Source organism: Microtus oregoni, unplaced genomic scaffold (genome assembly GCF_018167655.1).
Source record: "Microtus oregoni isolate MIOR12 unplaced genomic scaffold, Mior012 000045F_ref0000178, whole genome shotgun sequence".
Taxonomy (NCBI): Eukaryota; Metazoa; Chordata; class Mammalia; order Rodentia; family Cricetidae; genus Microtus; species Microtus oregoni.
In genome coordinates this window covers 8,626,927-8,652,002 of record NW_024543219.1, presented here as the reverse complement: position 1 = coordinate 8,652,002, position 25,076 = coordinate 8,626,927, and the positions used below count along the sequence as shown (strand labels likewise).

The following is a 25,076-nucleotide window of genomic DNA, read 5'->3' as shown; positions in this document are numbered from 1 at the left end:
CTGGTAAGTGGAGTAAGCAAGGAATAATGGGATGACTGAGGGGAAAATGCTTTTATGTCCCAAGAAATGGCTCTGTAATAAAGGACAAACTAAGGGGGGGGTGATTGAGTCACTGTTATTAGAGTCCCACTGGTTCTAGCCAAAAAATGGAGAGAGGAAGGGAGGGAGGGATAGAGGAAGAGAGAGAGAGAGAGAGAGAGAGAGAGAGAGAGAGAGAAATCCCACACTAGGAAACTAGGAATGATGAGGAGAGTCTTCTGAGATTTGAGTCCTCTGCTAAAATATCATATAGATGCAAATATTTGAATGTTTATTAGTAGTATGGTAGTCTAGCCTGCTTAGCCTGAGGTCTACTGCTCCTCAGTTATAAAAAATGATAATAATGTCCAAGGTCACCATCCTAGCGAGGTGATGTAATATATGTAGACTGTTAAGCCTCTTGGAATATCATCTGTTCTCCATAAATGATGAACTCTCTTTCTCCTTCCAAACTATATATCACGCTTGAAAAGCCCTACGCTGCAGGCCATTTTTGTGTAGGGTTTTGTCACTGTGTGAGTTCAGGATACGGCAAACTCAGTTTTGGAAAGGGCACTGTGCTTCTCGTCTCTCCAGGTAAATGCTGCTCTTGTCTTCCTCTTGTGTCCCTTGGTCTGGGTTAAGGCCCCTGCTTGCTGTGTTTCATGGATGCATTGTCCTTGTTCTGTCTGGTGACAATGTGGGAATTTAAGGCTGTACCTTCCTGGGCTCGTCATTTGAACAAGACAGCAAGAGACGAGCTATAAATAACAGCAGAGCTAAGTCACCAGGGTAGGATGGAGTGCGGACTAAGACCCAGATAACCAGGAAAAGGTAGTCTCTCTAGAAATAGACTAGCTTCCTATGAGAAGCCTGGACTGTGTGTCTTTCCCTCAGATGTCCCTCACAGCCCTCTCACCTTCTGTATCGCCACCTTAGCTGTGCAATCTTAACACACAGAGCTACAGAAACTCATCGCTAAGCACATCCACTGTTAATCTGGGAGATCGTGAGGGCAAAGGTTCTTCCATCCCTTGCAATATCTAACATGATTCTTTTACAAATTTGATAAATACTTGTTTAACTGAAATTGAGTACCCAGAGACATCAGAATTTCCAGGCCAAAGGGAAGGGGGATGGGAATGAACCAGACGGCACAGAGCATCCCCGGATGTAGAGAAAAGGGACACATTAGACCGAGAATCAAAAAGATTCTCTATTCTCTGCTGCCAATCAGAAATGTAACTCACAGCAGCCTTCTTGTTGGAGACCGCCCCCCCCCCACTCTGTCTCTTCCTTAAATTGGTATTGGGACTCCACTCAAATAGCCTTTTTGCCCCTCTCCACCAGGCCTCTAGGAATGTGCTCCATTCGAGGCTGTGAAGTGAGATTGTTCTTCCTATGAAGAAGTCACATGGTTCTGTTAAATCTCAAGTGTTTCCCAAGTCATTAGGGTGAGGAGAGAGGTGACATGGGAGACTGTTTACTATGAGGCCTCAGACACTGTGGGAGCTGGGAAGGAGAAAACACACTCACCTTTGGAAGGGGAACCCAGCTAAGAGTGGACCCGTGTAAGTGTGGGGTGCTGTACTAACTACAGTGAGAAGCCACAAGATGGGATTTTGTCGTCGTGTCTTATTTTTATATGAAGTATTAAGATTGCAATCTCGATATAGTGTTTAAGACTGACTTGAGCATATTTTCTCTGAGGTGGAATTTAGCATTGCTTTAAGAGTTGAGGCTGGCAGTAGCTATGCCTAACATTAGAATTTTAACCTGAGAATTTTGCTAAGTGGAGTTGAATGGACAGAGGAACAGTAGAAAATCACATGGCCGCTATCTAATAGACCTAAAAGGTTTCCACTACCATTGAGGATGTTCAAGGTGCTTTCACCTATGCCCCAAATATGCTAAGCTAAATTCACTCCAGAGACTAAATGCCCACTTACACAAACCAATGTCCTCAAAGAGTTTGGATTCTAGTTTCAGACAAGAAGCTAAATTTGATTTGGCATCAACTTTCTGTGTGATATTGAACAAATCATCATCCTCTGTGAGCCTCGGACTCTCCCGAGAGATGAGGGGTGCAGGCATCTGTGGTCCAGCGGTTCCCCCCTTTGTGACCCTAGAGCTCATGCAATTCAAGAGTGTGGATTTGGGGATGTTTCAGAGACAAATTCTTATTCGGGGGATATTATATAACCTTAATGAATATTAATCAATATTCTAGCTCAGCATATTAATAATAGCAGCTGGCCCATGAGATGCTTTAGCAGGTAAAATGCTTCATATATAAACCTGATGATGAGCGTTCAGTCCACAGAAAATACACACACACATACACACATACATAAACACACGCACACACACACACATACACACACATATCCACACACACACATACACACACACATAACACACACACTACATCATCAGCATCATCAAGGGAAAAGAAATGATAATAACCATCATATCAGTGCTTATGATGTGTATGACCTGTGGGCATAGCGTTAGATGGGTATTGACTGTAGAACTCTGTAAGGTGAGGGGCAATATTCTCTGTCTTACAGGGTGGGGAGATGAGACTCGCAGGGGAAGAATTCTCTACTTACAGGGTGGGGAAATGATAATTTATCGCCCCACATTCTATGGCTAGTTATCTGAGAGACTGAAATCCAAACTTAGTCAACCTATCTGACCTCAAAGCCCTGTTTTTTCTGCTCCATGTTGTCACAGGCTCTGCCGTGATTCGCTTGCAAAGGAGAGAGAATGCCAATCACAGAGAGTAGGGAAATACATGGAGTGTAGCTTTTCCATCTTGGATGTCGCTAGAAGTTAAAGATTCAGAAAGTCTTGATCTAGATGCTCCCATTCTAGAGGATTCTCTTTTCTGAAACACAGCAGAGCATAGGGCTGTTGGGATCACTTAGCCCAGTGGGCAGAAGGAAGAGGGAAATGGCAGACACTCCTCATGCTGACCCCTCCCCTTCCCTCGCTGTCCCTTCTATCTCCCCAGGCAGAACAGCCACCGGTTAGCTGTCTGCAAGTGCCTGGCTGCTTGTGAGTTCCAGGAAAATGCACTTTGGATGTTGCTAGATTATAGGGTTAGAGTTAGGGTGTAGACCACTTAGCTCTTATTTCGGAATTCATCTAATTCAGAACTTATTTTCTTCATAAAAGGCAGTTAAGAAGGGTTGCTTTAATCATCTAATATCATAAAAATACTAATGCAAACTAAGCAGGGTCTAGAAGCTGGGACCTGGTCCTGGAACCATATGCTGTGACCACTGTTGAATGAATCTTGCATTCAACATCTTGCAGGCTGAGTGCAAGATTCATTCACGAACAGAAAACATACAAAGCCTTTTACTAAAGACTTGCTGTGAGCTTCCCAGCTGTGTTGTGAAAGTGGCAAGGGAAGGAAATAGCCCATTTTGTCACAGGACAAATCACTGTGAGCAACACAGGCTTCAAACTTATCTTTGGAACAGGAACAAGACTGCTGGTTGATCCAAGTGAGTTCAATGACTAACTTGACTTACATTACAGAAGGAAGGATGTCTGTTTTCACTCGTTTCTTTCTTTGTCTGTTGAAGGGAGGTAAGGAGTTACTCTAGGCTTTGCGCACTGTTTAAATATGAAATTAAGCAGACAATAGTCTTACATTACATACAATATACATCAGTATCATACCTGGAAACAGCATATAACAAATAGGAAGTGCCATTTATTTAAACAGAGAAAACTACCATAGGCCCCATCTAGGAAGGAAACTAATTGTATGAATGGCTTTTCAGACCGAATGAAGCCTGCTGTATACCAAGCAGAATCTTCTATTGGGTTCTGCCATATTTCATTTTATCTTTCAATAGACTTAGGAAAATGAAGGCTAAAATGACATGCCCTACACTGCTTTGGAGTATGTACACAGACCCTGGGACACTTAGTAACACACCTGAGTGTGCCCTCAGAATCCCAGGCCCGGCTCCAAGTGCCACCTTGTATGGATTTATGTCCCAGAGCCCTGGTGAGTGATGGAAACCACCGCTCAGCTTGCTTTGTTGTATTTGCAGCTGTTGTTCTGGGTGTAAGTGATCATTGTTACGACTATCTTGCTTCTGATCATAGCGACGCTGCTGACTTAGAGTATACTAGAGTACACGTTTCTGCTATATTATTCCTTTTACCCTTTAAAAGGAATCACCGTCAAGGTCCTGCAGGCGGGTGGCATTTGTTTCCATTGAGTGATTTCTTAATTTGTTCATTCAGTTCCCATCTCTCTGCTCAGAATCAACACAAACCCCACAGTGCTTTGGTGTACTTGTCTCCTTGCTATCTCTCAGAAATGCTTTCTTGGTTTTTCCTTGGCTAAGCTCTTAGATTTTGCAACTCAGAATATACTTAGCTTTTAACTTCTTCCCAAACTCTTTGTCCCAATAATAATGTTCAATAAAAGCCAGTTCAACTTAGTAAATAATTATTGAGCATGACCAACAAACCAGGGACCACAGTAGGTTTAAGAACAAAGAAGAAAACTGAGATGTGATCTCTGTGTAATGGTGCAAACCTTTGATCTCAATGCCTGATAGGCTGAGGCAGGCTGAGCTCTCTGAGTTCAAGTCCAGATTTTTCTGTATAGTGAATTCCAGAGCTATACAGTGACACCCTGCCTCAAAAATAAATAAAAATAAATTTTAAGAATCCCTCAGTCTATTAGTGAATTGGGGTGGAGGTGGGCAGAGATAAGAGTGGACAATTAAAACTCCTTGGCAGGAGACAGACAGTTGCACCTGTGGTTCTGGGGAGGGATTCGAGTCTCTTCTTACTGAGATGTCTGACTTTCTGAGGACAAAAATGTCACCAGCAATTAATATCCTAGAGCAAGATGAGGACAGACAAGAATGAGTCCAGCGTGAGCCTCCCATGGCTCTTGCTCAGTCCCAGAGAGAGCACAGCAGCCTCTGAGTCACACCCTGGTGTGTTTTTAGCATATGCCCCAGTTCAGTGGGCTGGATGTGTTCTTGGTTCTACTGTCTCTAGCAAAATGAAAAATGATTTTTGCATCTATCCACAAGAAAGCAGGACCTGCCACACAATGGTAGCAGATAAGGAAATGGCTGCCTACTCCCTCGGGTCTTTAGAAACTCTCCCGCCCTCCAGGGCCACAGGGAGCAGAGTGTTTCACAGTTTTGTAAAGACTCTTTTGTCCCAAATGAGGAAAAACGGTGATGACCGTTGGTGACTGTGATGAGGGAACTGGAGGTCATGGTAGCTTGAGGGCTGGCACTGCTTGCTCTCATAACAAGGGTTTCTTTGAGTCCTCATAACACCCATTGCAGGAAATATTCAAGATCACCTGTTGCTGGGTCTCAGCTTCAGAGCTACTGTGAAGGGTGTGTATCCTCCCTGAGAGGGTAGAGCCCAAACCTGTCCGTTTTTGTGAAGGCCTTTCTCAGAGTGCGCCTATGGAAACAACTGGCTAATTTGGGGGATGGGAACCCAAGTGGAGGTAATACCAAGTAAGTGAGATAAGGACCTCTTCCCCAAATGGCCCTCTACTGCAACCTCCCCTCCCTCTCCTACCATGGTGCTGGACAACTCCTTCTCCTGACTCCAGGGCATGGAGAGCCTGTGCCATCCATCTGTGATGTATTACTCACAAACAGGGCTCTCAGATGGTCTAAGCTTCAAGGAGCCCTGCTTTTCCCCATCCTCTCTATCTGACAGCTCCTGTTTTCTTTATAAAGCTTCCCCCACTATTACTTAAGGCTTGGTTTCAAACTGAACAGTGAATCAGAGAAATAGGGGCTTGAAGGGATCTTGGGGGCACCTTGCTGTTGTGTGGAACAGTCTGAAGTCCAGGTCAATGCAGTCCTGTGAAAGCCCCTTCCTCTCACCCTGAGCTCAGTGGAGCCACAGGATTCTTCGCTGACAACTCTCCACCACAGTAGGAGATCAGCAGGGAGCCGGCAGCAGGCCAGGGTCAAAGATGGCAGGAGTGTCCACCTCAGTTCAGACTGCAGCCTAGGCTGAGACTTCTGTGAACTCTCCCGTCTCTGAAGTAGGCAGCGTGAGCTGTTTCCTCATGTCTTCCAAAAGTTGCAACTTTCTTCTCTGCTGACCTAGGGTTTCCTAGAACCAAGGGCCTGTCTGAATCAAGGTCACTGGAAAAAAGGAAAATCAAATGGCCTTGGGTGCCTTCTCCAGGCTGGAAAGAGAACAGGATAAAAGCCCAAGTCACTTAGCCAGGGTTTTGCAGGAATCAAATGCCTGAGGCTCACTTGGTGAGAAGGCTAGGAATGGAAAAATCAGAGTGTGGGAAGGAAAACCAGAGCAGAGGGAAGCTTAGGGATGCTCAGCACATGTCATCTAAACCCCCCTGGCTTTCCTGACTCCGAGCACCTTCAGAAGCCCCTTGCATCTGGAAGAATAGAAATGGAATCGGACCAGACAGACTGTCTACCCCACAGACAAGGTGGTTGATGGTGGTGGTATTAGGGCATCCCTACCTTCTATTCTGACAAGAGAATGGTGTAACTGGATTAGGGGATAAGGAACTCTGCAATGCCCATCCTTGGTGCCCATCCATCCCACTAGGCACCAGGACTCAGGGCTCTCTGACAAACACAGGAGTGTAGCCAGTGCTTTCCTGGCTGCCCCAGGATTGCTGCCCCAATACAACCGGACCAATGGTAAAAGGAGGTCCCAGGAGACAGGTTTCATCAGAGGCTTTCCTCACGGTGTGCCTTGGGCGGAAACTATCAACTGACTTTTGGGAGAGGGACCAGCCTCCTTGTTCATCCATGTGAGTACTGCAGAAATGAACCTTGGGGATTACTGGGAACAGATTGAGCTAGGGGAGGACGTCCTACAGTGAGAGTGGAGTGGTCTGCACTCGGTAACGGAGTCCTTTGCTTACTTGAGTAACTGTAATGTGCCAGGTCTAATGAGGCTGTGCTGAATAATGGACACGGGTTCTGCTTCAAAGGACGAATACCCAATTTTAGAGAAGATGGTTTACTCTTTTTTTTTTTTTTGAAGGGCACACTGGGTTTATTGAAAGTTCAACTTTGGCTCAATAATGAAAAAAGATTCTTTGTTAAAAATCACTGACATCAGTGGTGTAGCCGCTGGTACATTGCCCCTGCATCAGGACACAGGCCCACACCCATGCACCTCAAGCAACCTTAACTAGCTACCTTAGCATTGCAGGCAAAAGACATGAAAGTGTGAGGGAACTTATTAGATATAAGGGGTTCAGCAGAAGTGGGGGAGATTAGAAGAGGTAATGGGGTGGGTATTAGCAAAATACATTATGTATATGCATAAATCATAAAATAAGAGAATAAATTTAAAAAAAAACACTGACTTCTATATCTCTGGACATACTCAACTGGAAGCCAAAAACCTTCCATCAAGAGCACACAGAAGGGAGAAAATGTCTCACCTCTAACGCTCTGCAGATCTCTCATAAAGACTTGTGTCCTGATGTACTTTGTTCTTTTTTTTTATTTTTTAAATTTATTTATTTATTAAGGATTTCTGCCTCGTCCCCACAACCGCTTCCCATTTCCCTCCCCCTCCCCCGATCAAGTCCCCCTCCCTCATCTGCTCGAAGAGCAATCAGGGTTCCCTGACCTGTGGGAAGCCCAAGGACTTCCCACCTCTATCCAGGTCTCCTAAGGTGAGCATTCAAACTGCCTAGGCTCCCACAAAGCCAGTACGTGCAGTAGGATCAAAAACCCACTGCAATTGTTCTTGAATTCTCAGTATTCCTCATTGTCCGCTATGTTCAGCTAGTCCGGATTTATCCCATGCTTTTTCAGACCTAGGCCAGCTGGCCTTGGTGAGATCCCAATAGAACATCCCCATTGTCTTAGTGTGTGGGTGCACCCCTCGTGGTTCTGAGTTCCTTGCTCGTGCTCCGTCTCCTTCTGCTCCTGATTTGGACCTTGAGATTTCTGTCCGGTGCTCCCGTGTGGGCCACCTGTTATGTAAACGTATCCTCCTCTAAGTGAGGAGGTTTGGTCCAATCTCTGTACATCCTAATCCTTTGGTCATAGTCACCATGGCATTGTGACTTGGCATTTCTGGAAGCATAAGAAAATAATATTTGTATTAGCAAGATGCAGGTACATAAAAGAAGGAAAAAGAAACATTGGGAGAGTGTTCATTGGGTATTAACCTACAAAGACAGAGGAAATAATATGAAAAGTATGAAGTGGGTCACATAAAAGCTTTGTTCCCTGGGAGACTCTGAGGGGTCCCAGGTAACTGCACAGTCGGAGTGCAGGTATCTGTACTGTGCTGTGCCAGGGTGGGGGGCCAGGTAGTAGGCCAGCTCACTTTGGGGAGTGGAACAAGACTCCAAGTTTATCCAAGTAAGTGCCTGGACTTAGGAAGTCCCTCGCTTTCTTAGAGAATGAACCAGTGGTTCCTGAACTAATTTTGTGTGCTTCCTCATAAGATTTGGTTGGTTCAGATTCTAAATTTGCAGCTGCTAACTTAATGGTGTATTTTCTAAGATATTTGCCAAAGAGAATTAACCTTTCTATCATAGGAATAGACTCTTTTGTGGTTTCTAGATCTGTATCGGAGAAGAAATTATGACTAAATATAACAAAAGATTTATTTTTACTTTTGTTACCATTCAATTTCATAAAAGATGATGGATTAAATTTCCCAAAGATAGTGAACTTTGGACACACTCTTGAGAAACTCCATACTCAGCTGAGAGATAAGGAGGAACATAAAGCCTATTCAATGCCAAAAACAATACAAAATTTGGAAAGTTAGACCCTATGGAAGTTAAATAAACATTAGGGTTGCATTGAAAAGAGGATATTTAGAGTCTACCCATGCAATAGCTATTCACTGAGCAACTCCAGCATCACAACCACTGTGCTGGATGAGAGGAAGGGAGGGAGGGGAGATGAGAAAATGCAGGGTCTCTACCTCCAGGATCCCAAGTTTAAACAGACAGTTTTGGCCCAGGATTACCCAGGTTCTAGGGAGGCATAAACGAGTTGCCATGACTACAATGGAGGATGTAGCCAACCTCCGTATTCATCCTCCTGCCATGATCTCTACGAGGACAGGAGTTTTGCTCTCTCATTGCTGTGCCTCAGCACAGTGCAGGATGTAGGCATCATCAGGCAATGACTATGAGGAGTGGGGAAAGGCTCCTGGACCAACAGCATGGTTCATTGGCCTGGGGTGTCTGCTCCCTGATTCTGGGATCTGAGTTCAATCCTGGAATCCACATGGTAGAAAGTGAGAGGAAACCTCTGGAAGGAGTTGTCCTTTGACTTTCACATGTGTGCCAATGGCACACACACATATACACACACACACTCACACACACACACATACACAACACACTCACACACACATATACATATTCACATACACACACTCTCACACACACACTCTCACACATACACATACACACACACATACACATACACACACTCACACACACACATACACACTCTCACACATACACTCACACACACACACATACTCACACACACATACACACACACATACACATACTCACACATACACTCACACACACATACACACACACATACACACATACACACTCTCACACATACACTCTCTCTCTCTCTCTCTCTCTCTCTCTCTCTCTCACACACACACACACACAATAATTATTTTCAAAAGTGCCTGCTAGAAGAGTTTGATAAGGCTTCAGTGGAGAGGAAATCACTGTTTAAAACATGTTGGTTTTGGATTAGTAAGTATTCTCCAACAGAGAAAATTGTCTGGCCTTTAAAACAGGGAGGTTATAGAGTCTACCCGCATGGAGTACAGTGCAGCAAGCAGGAGAAATGTAGATTGCCAAAGAGGCCAGCATGTCTTTGCTGGTGGGGGAGCTTCCCACCTCTCCAGGGAAGAGGCCAGCACGTCTTTGCTGGTGGGGGAGTTTCCCGTCTCTCCAGTGAAGGCTCCTTCTTGTGTTTGTTTGCTTTTGTGCTTCATCAAGGACCTCGTCTTGCCAAGGTTAATCAGTTAAGCTAGATTAGAAAGCCCACCCTATTTCTGGAGAACCGGAGTTTAGACACAAAAGGATAAAAATGTCTTATAATGAGGGCTCAGCACAAATAGGTATTAGCAGGGAAGGAAGAGATGGGGTAAGGATGTGATGTCTGTGTGTCCCATCCGAGGGACCACCAGGAAAAGAGGTACACTGAGGAAATGTCCTGTTGGGATTAGAATCAGCTTTGCAATGCGCAGCTCCCAGGTGTGCAGGAAATCACAGAAGGAAGCTCAAGAATGTGTGTTCGGAAAAGACTTTCACATTGACATTGCTCCTGGCAGGTAACCCTGTTGGGAAGACACCATCCTGTCTGTGTGTGCAGATCCCTGAGGCTGGGGCTGCTGGAGGGGCAGGAGCGGATGCAGCTCAGCTGCCTAGGTGCAGTTGTGGGAAGGAAATGAAGCTGTTTCATAATGATCAGAAAGAAACCATCAGCACCAGCGAGGCCCCTAATTGTGGCCGCAGGAGTGAATAGGAGAACAGGCAGATTCAGAGCAGAGAGAACCTAACAATGAAAATTAGATGAGCATTTAAAATGGAATTTTAGTGTCCTACAGCCGGAGAAGGCACACTGAAATAAACACATACACATGCACGCACACACACATGAAATACTAATGAATAGTAACATTAACCTTAAGCTTGAGAAGCAATGACTTTCCCTATTGTAAGATTTCATAAACTTTAAAAAGCTAATATGCATTGCCGGGCTTCAGACTGGAATGCACCACACTTTTCTATGCTTTCTGGGCTTCAGATTCCTTTTTCACCCAAATTTAGGAGGACTGAGGCCCTGTGACATCCTCACTGAGAGCCGCGCTCCTCCACACTGCTCTGACTTTAGGGTCTGTACCCCTATGGCATCAGTCCTTATCAAGGAACTCCCCAGTAAGAGGCAGAGCTTCCTCCTGGCTTGCTAGCTAGGCAGTGCTCCTGTGGATGTGACAACTGTAGTCTGTGTACCCTCAGGAATACCAGACACATCTCCTTAAGGGAGGGCCCTCCTACCCCCAGTCCTGTGGATGTGACGACTGTAGTCTGTGCACCCTCGGGAATACCAGACACATCTCCTTAAGGGAGGGCCCTCCTACCCCCAGTCCTGTGGATGTGACGACTGTAGTCTGTGTACCCTCGGGAATACCAGACACATCTCCTTAAGGGAGGGCCCTCCTATACCCAGTCCTGTCACTGAACCTGGCCAATGTTTTCCACGTGTTGCCAGTGCAGTCTTCCCTCAAGAGTCATTTTATATCAGGCATGGTGGCACATAGCCACAGTCTCAGCATCCAAGAAATTGAGGCAAGAGGATCATGAATCCAAGGCCAGCCTTGGACTACAGAGCCAGACCCTGTCAGAAAACAAAAAGAAACAACGTGTACTTTAAAAATCATTTTGTAATTAACCCATGGCTTCTCACGTTCTTCCAAGTTGCCTGTCATATCTTCAGTTGTGGTGTAGAGGCCAGAACAGGTACCTACCTTTCAGGAAGGCCCCACTGGCTCCAGGGTGGCTGATGGAAAGGTCTGTGAGACTATTCCTGAGGAAAGTTATCAGTGGTGAGGCTTCTCTTCTGTCTTGAGGGGGACTGGTAAACTGAGGCAGGAGGCAAGTGCCCCATCCAGGCTGGTCCAGCCTAGGTTAGAGTTCTTATAAAGCACCCTTCTACTGTGTGTTATATGGTGGCTTCACTACGCTGACCTTTGGGTCAGGGACCAGCCTGGCTGTGCGCCCATGTGAGTATGACCATGCTAATGGCCAGAGCAAGAAGACCTGATGGCCTGCTAGTGTAATCTCTAGCAAACTTGGGGTGTGCAAAACTTTATTTCTTATTTCCTCAGGCTCTTGTGGTAGCCTAAAGTGTTCCCAGTTCACATATTAAAGGCTCTGAGGAAGACAACCACAGGTTTCTCTGTAAGGAGCCATTAGGAAGGGTGGTCAAGCTTCCTGAAAAGCCTGCAGGGCTGTTTCCTGATGCTATCCAAGCCTGAATGACCCACATCTGTGTCCCTAACTCTCACTTCTGAGTTCCCAGTCATTAACTACAGGGCACAGATTTAGTGGCAAGGGTGTTTTCCATCACGCAGTGCCCCTGGGGACCTACAGTGCTAATGCGTTCAGACTTGGCCTTCTGTATTTGGTTTGAATTGTGATGACAGGTTAGGATCCAGAACAGCAGAACTTGTAGTTGAAAAATTGATCCAGTCTCGCTAAAGTGACCTCTGATGCCTTTCGGTGGTAAAAATGTGTTTTTCTTATGAGGTAGGAACAGGAGGTCTCACCACAGGGACAGAACCCAAAGACCTCCGATTAAAGGTGATTTGTTTCTGATTTACAGGGGGAAAGGTGAGGTGGCAGTAGATGTCTCTGGGGCCGAAAATGAAAGGGACTAAAATCTAGGAAGCTCCTGTGCTGCAGCCGTATCTTCTTGTCTGAAAGGGGCCAAAGCTCCGTGTCAGATGGCGGCGCCCACCCAGCTTGGCGCCCACCCAGCTCTGCTGATCCTCAGGCGGCACCGTGCTTCAGGCAGCTGTGCTGGGCCCTGATGGCTCTGGTTCAGGATCCAGCTGGAAGCCTGCATTGCCAAGGCCACCCTGGTTGTCTCAGTGAGCAGAGAGCAACACACGGGTCTGAAAACAGTCCGTGCACAGTGAAGAACTGTGGGAGTGGGACACAGGACAGGATCAGGACACACAGGACAGGATCAGGACACACAGGAAAGGATCAGGACACACAGGACAGGATCAGGACACACAGGACAGTTCCCAGCCCTGCTGGAAACTCTCTAGGTGGTCTGCTATGTTAAATCCTTCCTTCCGGCCAGCCTCTGCTTCCTCCTCTGAAGGTGGACAGGGGGTGGGGGAGGTGGGAACTGGTCAGCAAGAGTCACATTAAAAACAAAATCTCTCAGAAAAAGTATAAGGAATTGTCTCAGCACTGAGGAAGGGTCCCCATTTCCTGGAATAGACAGTGTGATGGGTTTGTTCGATTATGTGTGTTTACGGTGAAACTCTGTTTCCTGGACTAGACAGTGTGACAGGTTTGTTCGACTGTGTTGTGTTCATGGTGAAACTCTGTTTCCTGGTCTAGACAGTGTGATGGGTTTGTTCAATTGTGTGTGTTCATGGTGAAACTCTGCTTTCTGGACTAGCCAGTATGATGGGTTTGTTCGATTGTGTGTGTTCATGGTGAATCTCTGGCACATTTGCTGAGTGCTGTGTGCTTGATTAGTTTCATCTGACTTGGAGAAATACTCATTTCTCAAAAGAGCCTGGTTGGAAAGGCGATGAAGCAACATGTCTATTTTATAGGTGAAGGTTCTGAGACTTCAGCTGCCTGTTGATCTAATCAAGGCTGTCGGTGGTAAATTAGAGAGTCAGGACTTGGATTGCATGTTAGGTTTGTTACTCATTACATTTACCAATGAGAGAGAAATCACCTGGTGATATGATAGATTTTCTAACTTAATGTCTAAATATCACACACCTGCATTTCCCACCAGTGTCCAGCCTACTTGAGGGAGAGCTCTCTAGAGGACAAGCTTGGTCCACTTTTTCTAAGCTTGTTTTCATCCTGCCAGAGCAAAATTGTTGGCTAGAGTTACTGAGTTTGGAAGATGATATTACGTCAAAGAATGGCCAGAGGGTTTAGTGGCCCCACCTTTCAGATTTCCCAGAACACCGGACAGGACCTCATGGAGAGCAACTACTAAGAGCTTGACTTGGCCAGGACTCAGGATTTGTACCTGTCCCCAGACCATCATGAGCAGCTGGTTTCTAAGGTGTCACTTCTGGTCTAAAGCCTGAGAACACCACCAGCTAACCCAGAGTGCTCTGTTTGTGCCTGTCACTGGCACCCCAGTTCTGGCCTCTGTTAGGACACAAAAGGTAGAAGGGAAAGAGGATCACCTTCTCACATCAGTCCTCTTGGCCCACAGACATCCAGGACCCAAAACCAGCTGTGTACCAGCTAAGAGATGCTCAGGCCAAGAACAGCACCATCTGCCTGTTCACCGACTTCGGTTCCCACGTCAACAAGTCAGAGGACGTGCCACCTGGTGTGTTTGTCTCCAACAACACCGTGCTGGACATGCGGTCTATGGATTCCAAGAGCAACGGGGCCATTGCCTGGAGTAACCACAGTAGTTTGAACTGTAAAGACGCCTTCAAACAGAACGCCGCCTACCCCAGCTCAGGTGAGTGCCACCTAAAGCCATCTCCTCGCTTCAGGAGAGGCCCAGCTCAAATCTGTGGTCTAAAAGCTGCTTTGGTCAGGTACTCATCAGTTGTCAGCAAGATCCACATTCTGTTTTATTCATGCCCTGTCCTAGCAGGCCACAAATGCCTGGCCCTAAAGCAGACAAGAGAATAGGACACAGGGTGTTGGCCCAGTATTGGCCTCAGTTGGTGTCCCTGTTTTGAATTCTCACCCACCTTCCTGTCATTGTTGGAACCACACTTGCCTTCTCTGTTCTCCCAGGCAGTTTCCATGCCCTTCCTGCCGCACAGCTGTCTGCCCTGATTTCTATGTCTGCCTAGAGTGTGTGTGCAGAGTCCCAGATGCTGGAGTGATATAAGATGTCAGATGTGGAGGGAGCACTCTAGGGAGCACCATTCTGATGCCCTGATTTCTATGTCTGCCTAGAGTGTGTGGGTGCAGAGTCCCAGATGCTGGAGTGATATAAGAGGTCAGATGTGGAGGGAGCACCCTAGGGAGCACCATTCTGATTCCCTGATTTCTGTGTCTCCCTAGAGTGTGTGGGTGCAGAGTCCCAGATGCTGGAGTGATGTAAGATGTCAGGTGTGGAGGGAGCACCCTAGGGAGCACCATTCTGATCAAGGAAGATCAGCTCTTGGCAGAGACATGTCCCCTATGTCGGGCTGTAATTAATATATTCGTTAACACAGAGTTAAGGAAACAGCTACCTCAGAGAAGGCTCTGAGGAAATGCGTTCACTCTGCAATGTAAAGGATAAAAGGGGACCAGCTGTGCCTCGGCCAGAGAGGACCCTGTGAAAGCTGTGAAAGAGAAAGGCTGAGAGCAAGGGAAAGCTGCAGGGCATGAGTAGGATGATGCAAACCAGGGCCAGACCTCAGGTGGAGGCAAGAGGATCACAAGTTCAAAGTCATCTTCGCCTACACAGCAAGTTCAGTTTAAGGCCAGCCTGGACTACCTGGGACGCTGTCTCCAAAAATAACTAAATACCATAAACTGTAAGGCTGGTTGCTGTGTGGAGGGCGGACTGTAGTAGATCCAGCAGGAGAACGGGAATGCAGGAGAGAGATGATGGAGGCTCTGCCAGGTGGTGGTGGGGACTTCAGGGGCCAACACTACTTGGGCTTCAAGAATAGCACCACACAAAGATAGGAAAGCAATGGGGCTTCAAGGAAGGAGCAGAGCTTCTGAGTCAATGGGACTAGATACTAAGGGATGACAAAGGAAAAAATTTGGGCACCAGAACTTCTTTGAAATACATGGAAATATATGGCCCTAGTCGCTGTGAATATGTCTCGCTGCCTTTACTGGTCTCTGGACTGAAACCTGCCACGTCCAGACTATTTTGACTCTGTGGTCCATGTAACGTAGCATAAACTTTCACAGCCTAGATATGTTGAAAGAATGAAAGAGTGTCCAGAAGTCGGGTGTTGCCCCCATTAGGACCTTTGTGCCAATTGGTGCCCCTGGGCAGTATATCCACTCCCCATTCTCTTCCAAAGAATCACATAAAAGTCTGCATGCTTTGACTCTAAGAAAATTGTTTTTTTTTTCTTTTAGATGTTCCCTGCGATGCCAAGTTGATAGAGAAAAGCTTTGAAACAGGTAAGAGAAGGACCTGCCCAATTTTGCATGATGCTGGAGGAAGCCACGAGCCCATAATAACCTTTAGTGCAAAGGGGAGGAGAAGGGATGAATCTAGGGATGAGAACAACACTTCCAAACCCACTCCCAGCTGCCCATGGTCTGTCTTGAGTCCCTCCAGCATGGTCAACTTGATTTTCCATTCTAAGTTCTTAGCAAGATGCGTCTTCAGCTTCACTAGGCCAGGGAGCCACTCCAGGCCTCTGCACCTCCTTTATTAGCTCCTCTGTAAGGACAGCCAAAGAAGCTGCTTACTGTGAGGCTGGGAAGTTGTGAGCCCCTTCAGAGCACCCTGACTAATCATGTCACTCTGAGAACACTGTCCCTCGATGTCTTGGGAAGCTTTGCTAAAAAGTGGTAGAACCCACACAGCCTCAGGTTTGTCTTGTCTCAGGGCCACCTCATTCCTGAGTTGTTGCTCCTGTGGTGTCACTGAGGGGCCCAGGCCCACGGGGTGTGACAGTCGCCCTGAGCACCTACCCCAGCCCCATCCCAGAGCCTACAGGGCCTCAGAGTATTATGTGGCCCAAGTCCTTTGGTGGTTGTTGCCTTAAAACATGATGCTCTCGCCCTGGAGGAATACACAAATCCCTTTGCCCTGGGATGTGTGCAGAGGCTCAAAGAAATGGACCAGGGAGCTGAAGTCACCCACACCAGCCTGACCAGCTCTTGGGAAAGTCCGTAGCGCCTTGCTGTACAGACCTCTTGAGCACATACCCTTAACGGCTATGACTTCTTGGTTTCCCAGATATGAACCTCAACTTTCAAAACCTGTCAGTGATGGGACTCCGAATCCTGCTCCTGAAAGTGGCCGGATTTAACCTGCTCATGACGCTGCGGCTGTGGTCCAGTTGAGGTGAGACAGCATCAAAGCTTGGAGAAGGGGTGGGGGTGGGGGGTTCAGAGTAAGACCCATCCCTGAGAGCAAATCCCCCCATGGGAATTTGCTTTTGAATCCTAAGACTAGACTATGGGCAGAACTCTTCTGTCACTTCCTGTCAGGCCGCTGTTGTGATGGCCTGAAGGGAGTTTACCAGAATCCTCAGCGGGGCCCCGCCCCTCCTGAGGCAGATGAGGAACAGCTCTGATCATCCTTATTTAAAAATGGAGAAAGTGAGGCCGGGTCACACCAAAGGCCACGTGGCCGATGAGTAGAGGAGAGATTCCCATTCCTCTGATGCTTGTGTACCTCGTGCCTCCCTCAGCTTGGTGCTGGAAGATGCCATATTCATTATCCCTAAGCCTGGCTAGAGTCCTCACACTTCTACCCTGACAAGGTTCCCAGTCACTTTGCACAGCCCCAAACACAGCCTTCCCCATGGCATCCCTGAGTCCTAGTCTTCAAGACCAAGCCTGACCTCTGCTCTTCCTCACTCCAGGTTTCCAGACTGAAGGAGGCTGAACTCCCAAGCTCCTTTCTCTTCATCACCCCTCCTCGCCCTCTTCAAGCGGAAAAAGAGCCCGCCCACCTCCTAAAGAAGGCTCTGAGCAGCTCACAACCCCATCAACTGGATCTCCTGAATCTGTGATGGAGACTGAAGAGCCGCTGCTACCCCACTTCCTCACTGCTGCCGCCCACACAAGACAGGCAGGGGCTGCTGCTTCTCCTGGATGTGAAGACCCTTCATACACACCCCTGCTCTCCCCCACCCCCACCCCGCGACTGCAGTTCCTCGTGAATGTTGTAAAGAGCATGTTTTTGTTTTTGCTTCTTTTAAAGCATCCATAAAGAAATACACATTACTCTTTCCTCAAGGCGTAGAAAACTTAACTCCTTGTCTAGACCCTCCCTGCTCCTGTGTGTGTGAGCTGTACATCGCTCTGCTGTGTATGGCTTCATTAAAGATGACTCAGAAGAGCAGAAACTGTGACCTCATTTGACTGGGTTTGGTGGGGACATTTTCACACTGCTTATCACCAGCTAGGCAGAGAGAAACCGAAGTGTGTGTGTCACACTGCCCAACCTCTTCTCGGGATGAACTCTTAAAAATTTCACCAAGTAATCTGTACCAAGAGCCAGGAAGGTGTGGGTCCCAGCTCATACCATGCCTTAGGTCACTCATAACATATAGCTGAAATTTACCAGACAATGATGACAAGTGTCCCCAATATTGTCACCCCTGGCTCCTGCTCTCCAGGGACATTTTTTTTCTTTTTTTTTCTTTCATGCTCAGAGTGTCTTGTTACTGAGAAGTGTTTCACCCTATAAATCGATGGCTGGGACTTGGCCAAGGAGAGTAGATGTCCCAAATGCTCACCTCTAGCATAAGTGAGAGTCCCTGGGCCTCAGAGCACCCAACTCTCTGCCCAGCCTCTGCTGTCAGTCCTCCCCAAGGGCGGGATTCTGACTGGAATACACTCCAGAGACAAACGGACAACTGCCTGTCCAAGACCAAAAAGGAGTACTTCCTGATTCCCAGGACTGCCCCGCCACCACCCAGTCCTTCCACGATTCGGCCGTATGTCTACTATGACCATGCTAGCCAGAAATAGGCAGATCCTCCCAGCTGTAACCCAGGCCTGCCTCTTCTCATAGGGATGGGGCTACCAGCTTGAATAGGTGATGGAAGGCTTGTCTCTCCCTTCTATGAGCTTCAGGGTCACCACCTATGTAGGGTCAGGTGGGACTGGAGGCCACCTACAGCAAAGCCCATGTCCCAGAGTAACCACAGAATCTCTTTATTCTAAACTGCTTCATTGCTAGCCTACACAGAAGCCTTTCAAGATTACAAAATGGAAAGGCCGCAGGAGACACCATCGTGACAGGGCCACCCTCACACGTGGAGGAGGGGCACTGAAGCCTCTTCCCCAAGCCCCTCCTCATCTGTCTGACACAATGCCAGGGAACTACCACTGGGAATTTCTTTTAATTAAACCATTGTCTTCCCAGTATTAAATGAAAATGCCCCTGGGAAGGTTAGTAGAGCAAGCCTTTATCAACCATTAAAAACTTAGGGCAAATTAGTTTTTGTCCCTCCTCCAGGAAGCAGTAATTCACTTTGTTCTTATAAAAAGAAAAAAGAAAGATCCAGGCAAAGAAAGTATGGGGGCTGGGGAGTAGGAGCGCTCCTAGAAATTGGCTATAGCTATACAGAAGCTGCAGGGGACCTGGTGAATATGGAGTGGGCAAAAAGCCTGGAAGGCAACAGAGCAGCCAAAGACAGACCCCCTCCTCTAGACTTGAAAGAGGCCCAGGCCTCTACTGGACCACACTAGCCCAGTGCCATCAGACAGCAACATCCAGAGGCCACTAGAAGCCTAGGGTTGCTTGAGAACCATGTTGAGGGGATGTGGCAGGCGCTGAAGATCCACCCACACCCCTGGAGTAAGGTTTCTTCCTTCCAGGCCCAACCCAAGCTAGGCTGTGACAAAGCCCCGGCAGGCAGGAGGCCATCAAGAGATCCATGTCAACTTCACTCCCTGAAAAATGGCCATCTTATCAGAACACAAACATCCCCTCACTGCTGGGGCTGTCTCCACAGGGGCTGAACTAGTGCTGGGAAAAGGCAAGAGGCTCCTTCATGGCGGGTTCTAGGCCGACCACTGCTTAGTCCAGAAAGAAGGGGTTACTGAGGAAACCTGAAAACATGACAAAGAGACAGTGGTCACAAAGCTGTTGCTGCATCCTAACCAGCCTGGACCAATTCACTGAGGGAAGGCACCCATCTGCAGCAAACAATTTGCCAGGGCCAGTTGTAAGATGGATGCCTCCAGGGTCTAGACAAAGGCCCTGCTCCCTCAAGGGAGTCATGTAGACCAACTCTGGCAGTAGAAAACTGGACCTGGACCCCCTTGTCCCAAGGCCAGAACGTGGAGGGTGTTCTGAGACTTCCCCAGAGGTTTGTCCACCCCCTCCCAGTGCAGCTGGGGTCACGGTTGAGCCAGACAGGAAGCAGACAGGCTGCACAGGCCTGTATTAGGGAGCATCCAGGTAGGAGCTCCACTCTGACCACCCCGCAGCTGTCTGGGGCTTAAAGCTTTGTTTCTCATTTTGCTTTGGGGTACACCATAGAGTTCAACTCCCAAGTCTCATGTGAAACCCTGACACCACTTCCCTATCAGGTGACATCCTGGGGGGAAGTGTGCCGGACAGTGTCTGCTACTGGGGTGGGAGGAGCACCTTGCTCATGGGTATGTCCTCATAGCGCAGTACCTGGCGCCCGACAGACACCAACAAATGAACTCATGAGTACCTCCACACTTAGTCCTGGGGGGGAACTGAGCTCCAGAGGGAAGAAGGGGAGGGACTAATAGAGGACGTGGCTGGGTGAGCCACCGCCATTTGCAAGGTGTAGAGTAAGCTGGCAAATCTATCAGAATAATGAAAACTTGAGTGGTGGCCTCTTGAGGAGGGCACTCCGTGCAAGCACTCACAGGCCCACTGAATCCTGGTAAACACGGGTTTCTAAACGTCTCAGCTCTGGTTGTACGGGACCACTGACGTCCCAGGGCCAAAAAGTCACCTGGTGTCCACTTCAGCTTCTCCTGTGACCCATACTAGTCCCCTCAAACCTACTTCCCTCAAGTAACACGTGGGAAGAATGGCTTTGGGCTTACTCAGTACAAGAGGGGAAGCTATGTCCAGCCCACCCTGCCCTGGTCGGGATGTGAAGGCTGCCTCTGCCCACAGACAGCCAAGGCTGGGTCTCCAAAGGATCCTTCCAGAGTGAGTGTGAGAGAGACTGTCAAATAAGGTGACTCTTGCTAGTGCATACGCTGGGCAGTCTGAAGAACCACTAGCCCCTGCGTTGTGGACGGCCACATGAGCCGCACCGCCAGCTTCGGGCCTCTTCACACAGACTCGTAAGGCACAGGATCTTCTCCAAGAATCACAGACAGCTGCACCCTGAAATGGCAAGCTGGTCAGATACTGAATCAATAGCCAAAAGTAGAACAGGAAATGGAAAGAGCTTCCCACTTTCCTCCAGGTGTTTGGGGGCTGAACAGCCCCCTCCCATTTCCGTGACATCATGGTTGCTGACAGGGGCAAACAGGGCACCCTTTGAAGCTCTCCGCAGAAGCCACATCCTCTGGAAAGAGGAGTTAAAAATACAGAGTTGGAGATAGCATCTCTCCAGGCCACGTGCCCAGAAGAGGGAGGCTGGGCCGTTAGACCGCAGCCCAACCACAGGTGCAGAAAAGAAGGCCACCAAGCACACTGGGAGGGGCTTGCAGGCCCTGGTGCTAACACCCATGCCCGACAGCCGGCTGGGGAGGCACTGCTGCTCCATTCCCCAGAAATCACCCCCCCCACACCGACCTCTACTGCCCTGAAATTAGACCGTTCTGTATACTTAGTTCAAGGGAGAAAGCCTATTCCCGCCCACCTTGCCCTGGACAGGATGCGAAGGCTGCATCTGCCCCCACACACCCCTAAGGCTGGTTTCCCAAAGGTACCATCTGCAAGAAGCCCCATACTCTCTCGTTCCCACTCCAGACTGATCCTTAAATGTCATAGCCCTGGTGGACATCTGTCTTTCAGGGTCCAAGGAAGTCACAGAACCTGGGACCTGCAAAGCTTCAGTCTTGGGTACCCCGCTGTTGTAGTATCGCAAGATACCCACACGGGGGCGGCAGTGCTCCACCAAAATGCAGGTTTCTCCCGTTTTCTGTTTTTATCTGGATAAGGAAAATCCCCACAGCCTAGGAAAAACTCTTTCCAAGGGAAAATAAAATGGCAGGTGACTTCCGTTTCACAAGCTCCTGCCTTGTGTCAGTCACTGCACCGGACTCCAGACTCGTGAGATCCCGCTACCCCGTGGAGAGCCTAGGGCCAGGCCCTCAGGCAGCAGGGGGCACTGCCTGCCCAGGTTTTTGAGACCCACCTACAAGAGGCGCCCAGAGAGAAGCCACCCTGCCTGAAGCCAGGAGGGCACAGTAGATGGAATGACTATGGGAACCTGGCTGGCCCAGGATCTGTGGCTTCACTCCTCCTAATCTATGAAGGCACCGCCTCAGTTTCCCACTTTGTACCAACATTGTCTCTTAGGTAGTTTAGGAACCAAGGCTTTCTTCACACGGGATACCTGTCAGAGAGCAGACACTGTGCCAGGTTTCAGGGACTCTGAGACTCTATACAGATAAAGTTGAAGAACAGACTAAAGGGATAGCCCAGGCCAGGCACTCACACAGGCGGAGTCCAGAGAGGAAGGAGTGGTGGGAATGGAGCGCACGGGTTTGGAATTCAGGGCTGCTGGTCTGGAATCTGGATGGCGCCTGTCAAAACACATGGAGCCGAAAACCCTCAGTTTACCGCATTCCATTGTGCATAAGTGAAACGCAGAGCGCCTGAAGCCAAGGAGCAAATGGTCCAGGCAGAACGTGAGCGACGCCAGTGGCCGGAATTCCATGGCTTCTGTCAATATCTCACTGGCATCCCCAGCAGGCAGGGGTTGCTCTGTCAGCTTCGCTGTCCTTCCTTCCTGGGGCTTTTATCTTTTCTCTGTCCCAGTTTCTCATATTCACTTGGAGACAGAAGCGCATGCCCACCTACTCCTCACTGTTGCCGACGGGGCTGTAAGAGGTAATGGCTGTGCTAATGCCTGGTGAACTGAAATCCCAAGACAGACGGAAAGCAGTGGCAAGTCAGAATGAGCAGGGGGATGGACCATAATCCTGCATGCCAGATGCGCCCATGCTCCCCCATGCTGAGATAAAAGCAGGCTGCCGCTTAAAAACATCCATGCCCAGGTATGCTTGGACTCATGGAGTCCCCACTCAGCAGACGGCCACTTCTCCCATTACCGTGACCCCAGCAGCTTCTCACTGCCACACAGGTTTGTCCTTCCAGGGCTTCCAGGTCTCAGGAAGTCATGATGGAGAAATTTCAGGACCACGAGGAGGCCCCACAGTGCTCCAAGACCTCCCTGATGCCTGTCACTGTGTCATCCCTGAGGAGACATGTCTTCCCTCCTCTCTGGTACCCTAGGAACATTCCTGATTGTAGGACTCCTTGAACCAGTAGCAGGACCCCCTGCCTCAAAGTATCTCCCACAGGCAGGTTTTCTGAGCAACTCCTCAGGCCACGGATGCCCCCACGTCATCCCCAAGGGCTCCCCACCTTTGAGAGAGGAGCCCAGGGTGTGCTTTGGGGATGTGAACAGAACTTCGTCCAGAGGCCATAGCATCGCAGTTTCAAAGCCTCCTGAAATCCACCATGGAGTTGTCCAGTCCCCCCGCCCCCCGTTCTCTGAAACACCCGCATTAAAATCATCACCCAGGAAAAGGGAAAGCATCAGCTGGAGGAAGCGTATGCAAATGAGAGGGGCGGCCCTGCTTCGGAGGGTGAAGGGGACCAAAGAGTGGGGTTTAGGTAGTGGGAGCAACGGTCTGCCTCACGGTCAGCCTAGGCAGAAGGAACTCAGGTGAGCCTCAAGAGACCGCTCTCGGTGGAGACTCTAAGACACTATAGAATGCCCTTCCTTCTCCTTGCTGACCCAAGTTACTGCGGTGATGCACCAGGTGACATGAACTGGCAGCATCCTCGTGTAGAACCCCAACTCCCAACAGCGTTGCTGCTCAACACCAAAGCAAGCATTCCCTCCTCTGAGGTTCACAAGCCTCAACAGTAGGCAGGGTATTTATCTGCCTGGCTAAGAGCACTGCCTGTTCTTCCAAAGGTCCTGAGTTCAATTCCCAGCAACCACATGGTGGCTCACAGCCTCTTTAGGAAGAGACCTCATCAGCTTAGACCATGAAACCCAATATGGACAAGTTCAACAGAACTGCCATATATGGGCTGCCCATGCGTGCTTCAGCACTGCCAGGGCATAAATTTCTATTTTGTTTCACTTCAATATTTTACAAGTTAGGAAGCGTGTGAATTGGCTTACAGAAGACCACGGTGGACCAGCCCTCATGCCCTGACTTCCCCCCAAACACAGCGGACATGAAGCCTCAGGACTCAGTGCAGCCTTGGTGCAGGCAGGACCTCCCCCAGCCCCGGCATTCTGCTCCAGTGACTCTCATGTGACTGTGAGCGCCTACTTGTTCATCTCTGGGATTAGAACGGAGCCCTGCACACTCCACTGAGCATGGGTGGACAGGGCTCACTGCTGAGGTGACATTTCCCTCACGTACAAATTGTACTAGCCTTGTGACGAAGAGGGTTGTCATGGTGGGGAGTGTGTGCCATGGTGCGTGTGAAGGTCAGGGGACAATTTCAGTGGGGCCAGTTCTCTACTTTTACGTGGACTTGGGATCAAACTCAGGTGGCCAGGACTGCACAGAAGGTGTCTTTACTCACTGAGCCATCTTGCCAGCCCTGCATCAAAAGTTTAGTGATGAGGAGAAAACAAAAGACAAGCTGGCAAGATGGCTCTGTAGATAAAGTACCTGCTGCCAGCCCTGATGACCCAAGTTTGATCCCCAGTCCCTACATGGTAGAGGGGAGAACCAGATCCTGTCAAGAAGTCCTTTCCCTCACACCCACAGACACACATGCGTGCGTGCAGAAAGAAAGAGAACCATACCCTGCCAAAATGCCAATAACAGTGATCACAGGGTGCCCAGCCCCAGCTGATCCGTCTTCAACACAATTCCCGGACCTCAGGCTCAGAGAACATCTGGATTTTAAGACCCAGACAAGCAGTTAGTCTGTTTCCCTCAAAATGTGAGAGAAGCTATACCCGAAATCTCACCAACATGGCTGCCTATCAGGATGGGAATAGTACCGACAGAGACAGATGCTCTAGCAGAGGGAGGGGAGGACCCAGGCCCCGCCTTAGACAAGGACTGACAGGCAGCTAAAGAACACTGAGAGGAGAAACCGTCTTCCTCGGGGAAGAGCCCCCAGTCGGCCTTCCAACACCAAATGGTCAGCCCTGAAACCATGTGTGCAGATACTCACAGCAACAGTTAAAGAAAAGGAAGCCAGAGGCCCTGGCTTTGACAGAGACTGCAAGGGATGGGATACACGGGAGGGGCTGGAGGGAGAAAAGGAAAGGGGGGGGAATGATGTACTGTTTTAATTTCAACTTTTTAATTTATGAAAAAATCTTTTAAACTGTTTTTGAAAATTAAAAACAAACAAAAATTAGGGCTGTCAAGATGTTACAGGGCATAAGGGTGCTTGTCTTCCAACCTGATTCCAACCTTCATGGTAGACAGAAAAAAACAGTTCTGTAAGCTGTCCGCACAC

At 48.6% G+C, this 25,076-nt stretch overlaps 1 gene segment (V, D, J or C); it reads left to right on the top strand.

Moving 5' to 3' along the window:
- The window catches only part of LOC121435073, a 347,534-nt gene extending 329,750 nt beyond the window's left edge, over positions 1-17,784 (top strand). Inside the window, 4 exon segments of the C gene segment in view lie at positions 14,016-14,273; positions 15,854-15,898; positions 16,686-16,793; positions 17,317-17,784. Coding sequence covers positions 14,016-14,273; positions 15,854-15,898; positions 16,686-16,792 — 410 coding nt within the window.
- Positions 17,785-25,076: the final 7,292 nt, after the last annotated feature.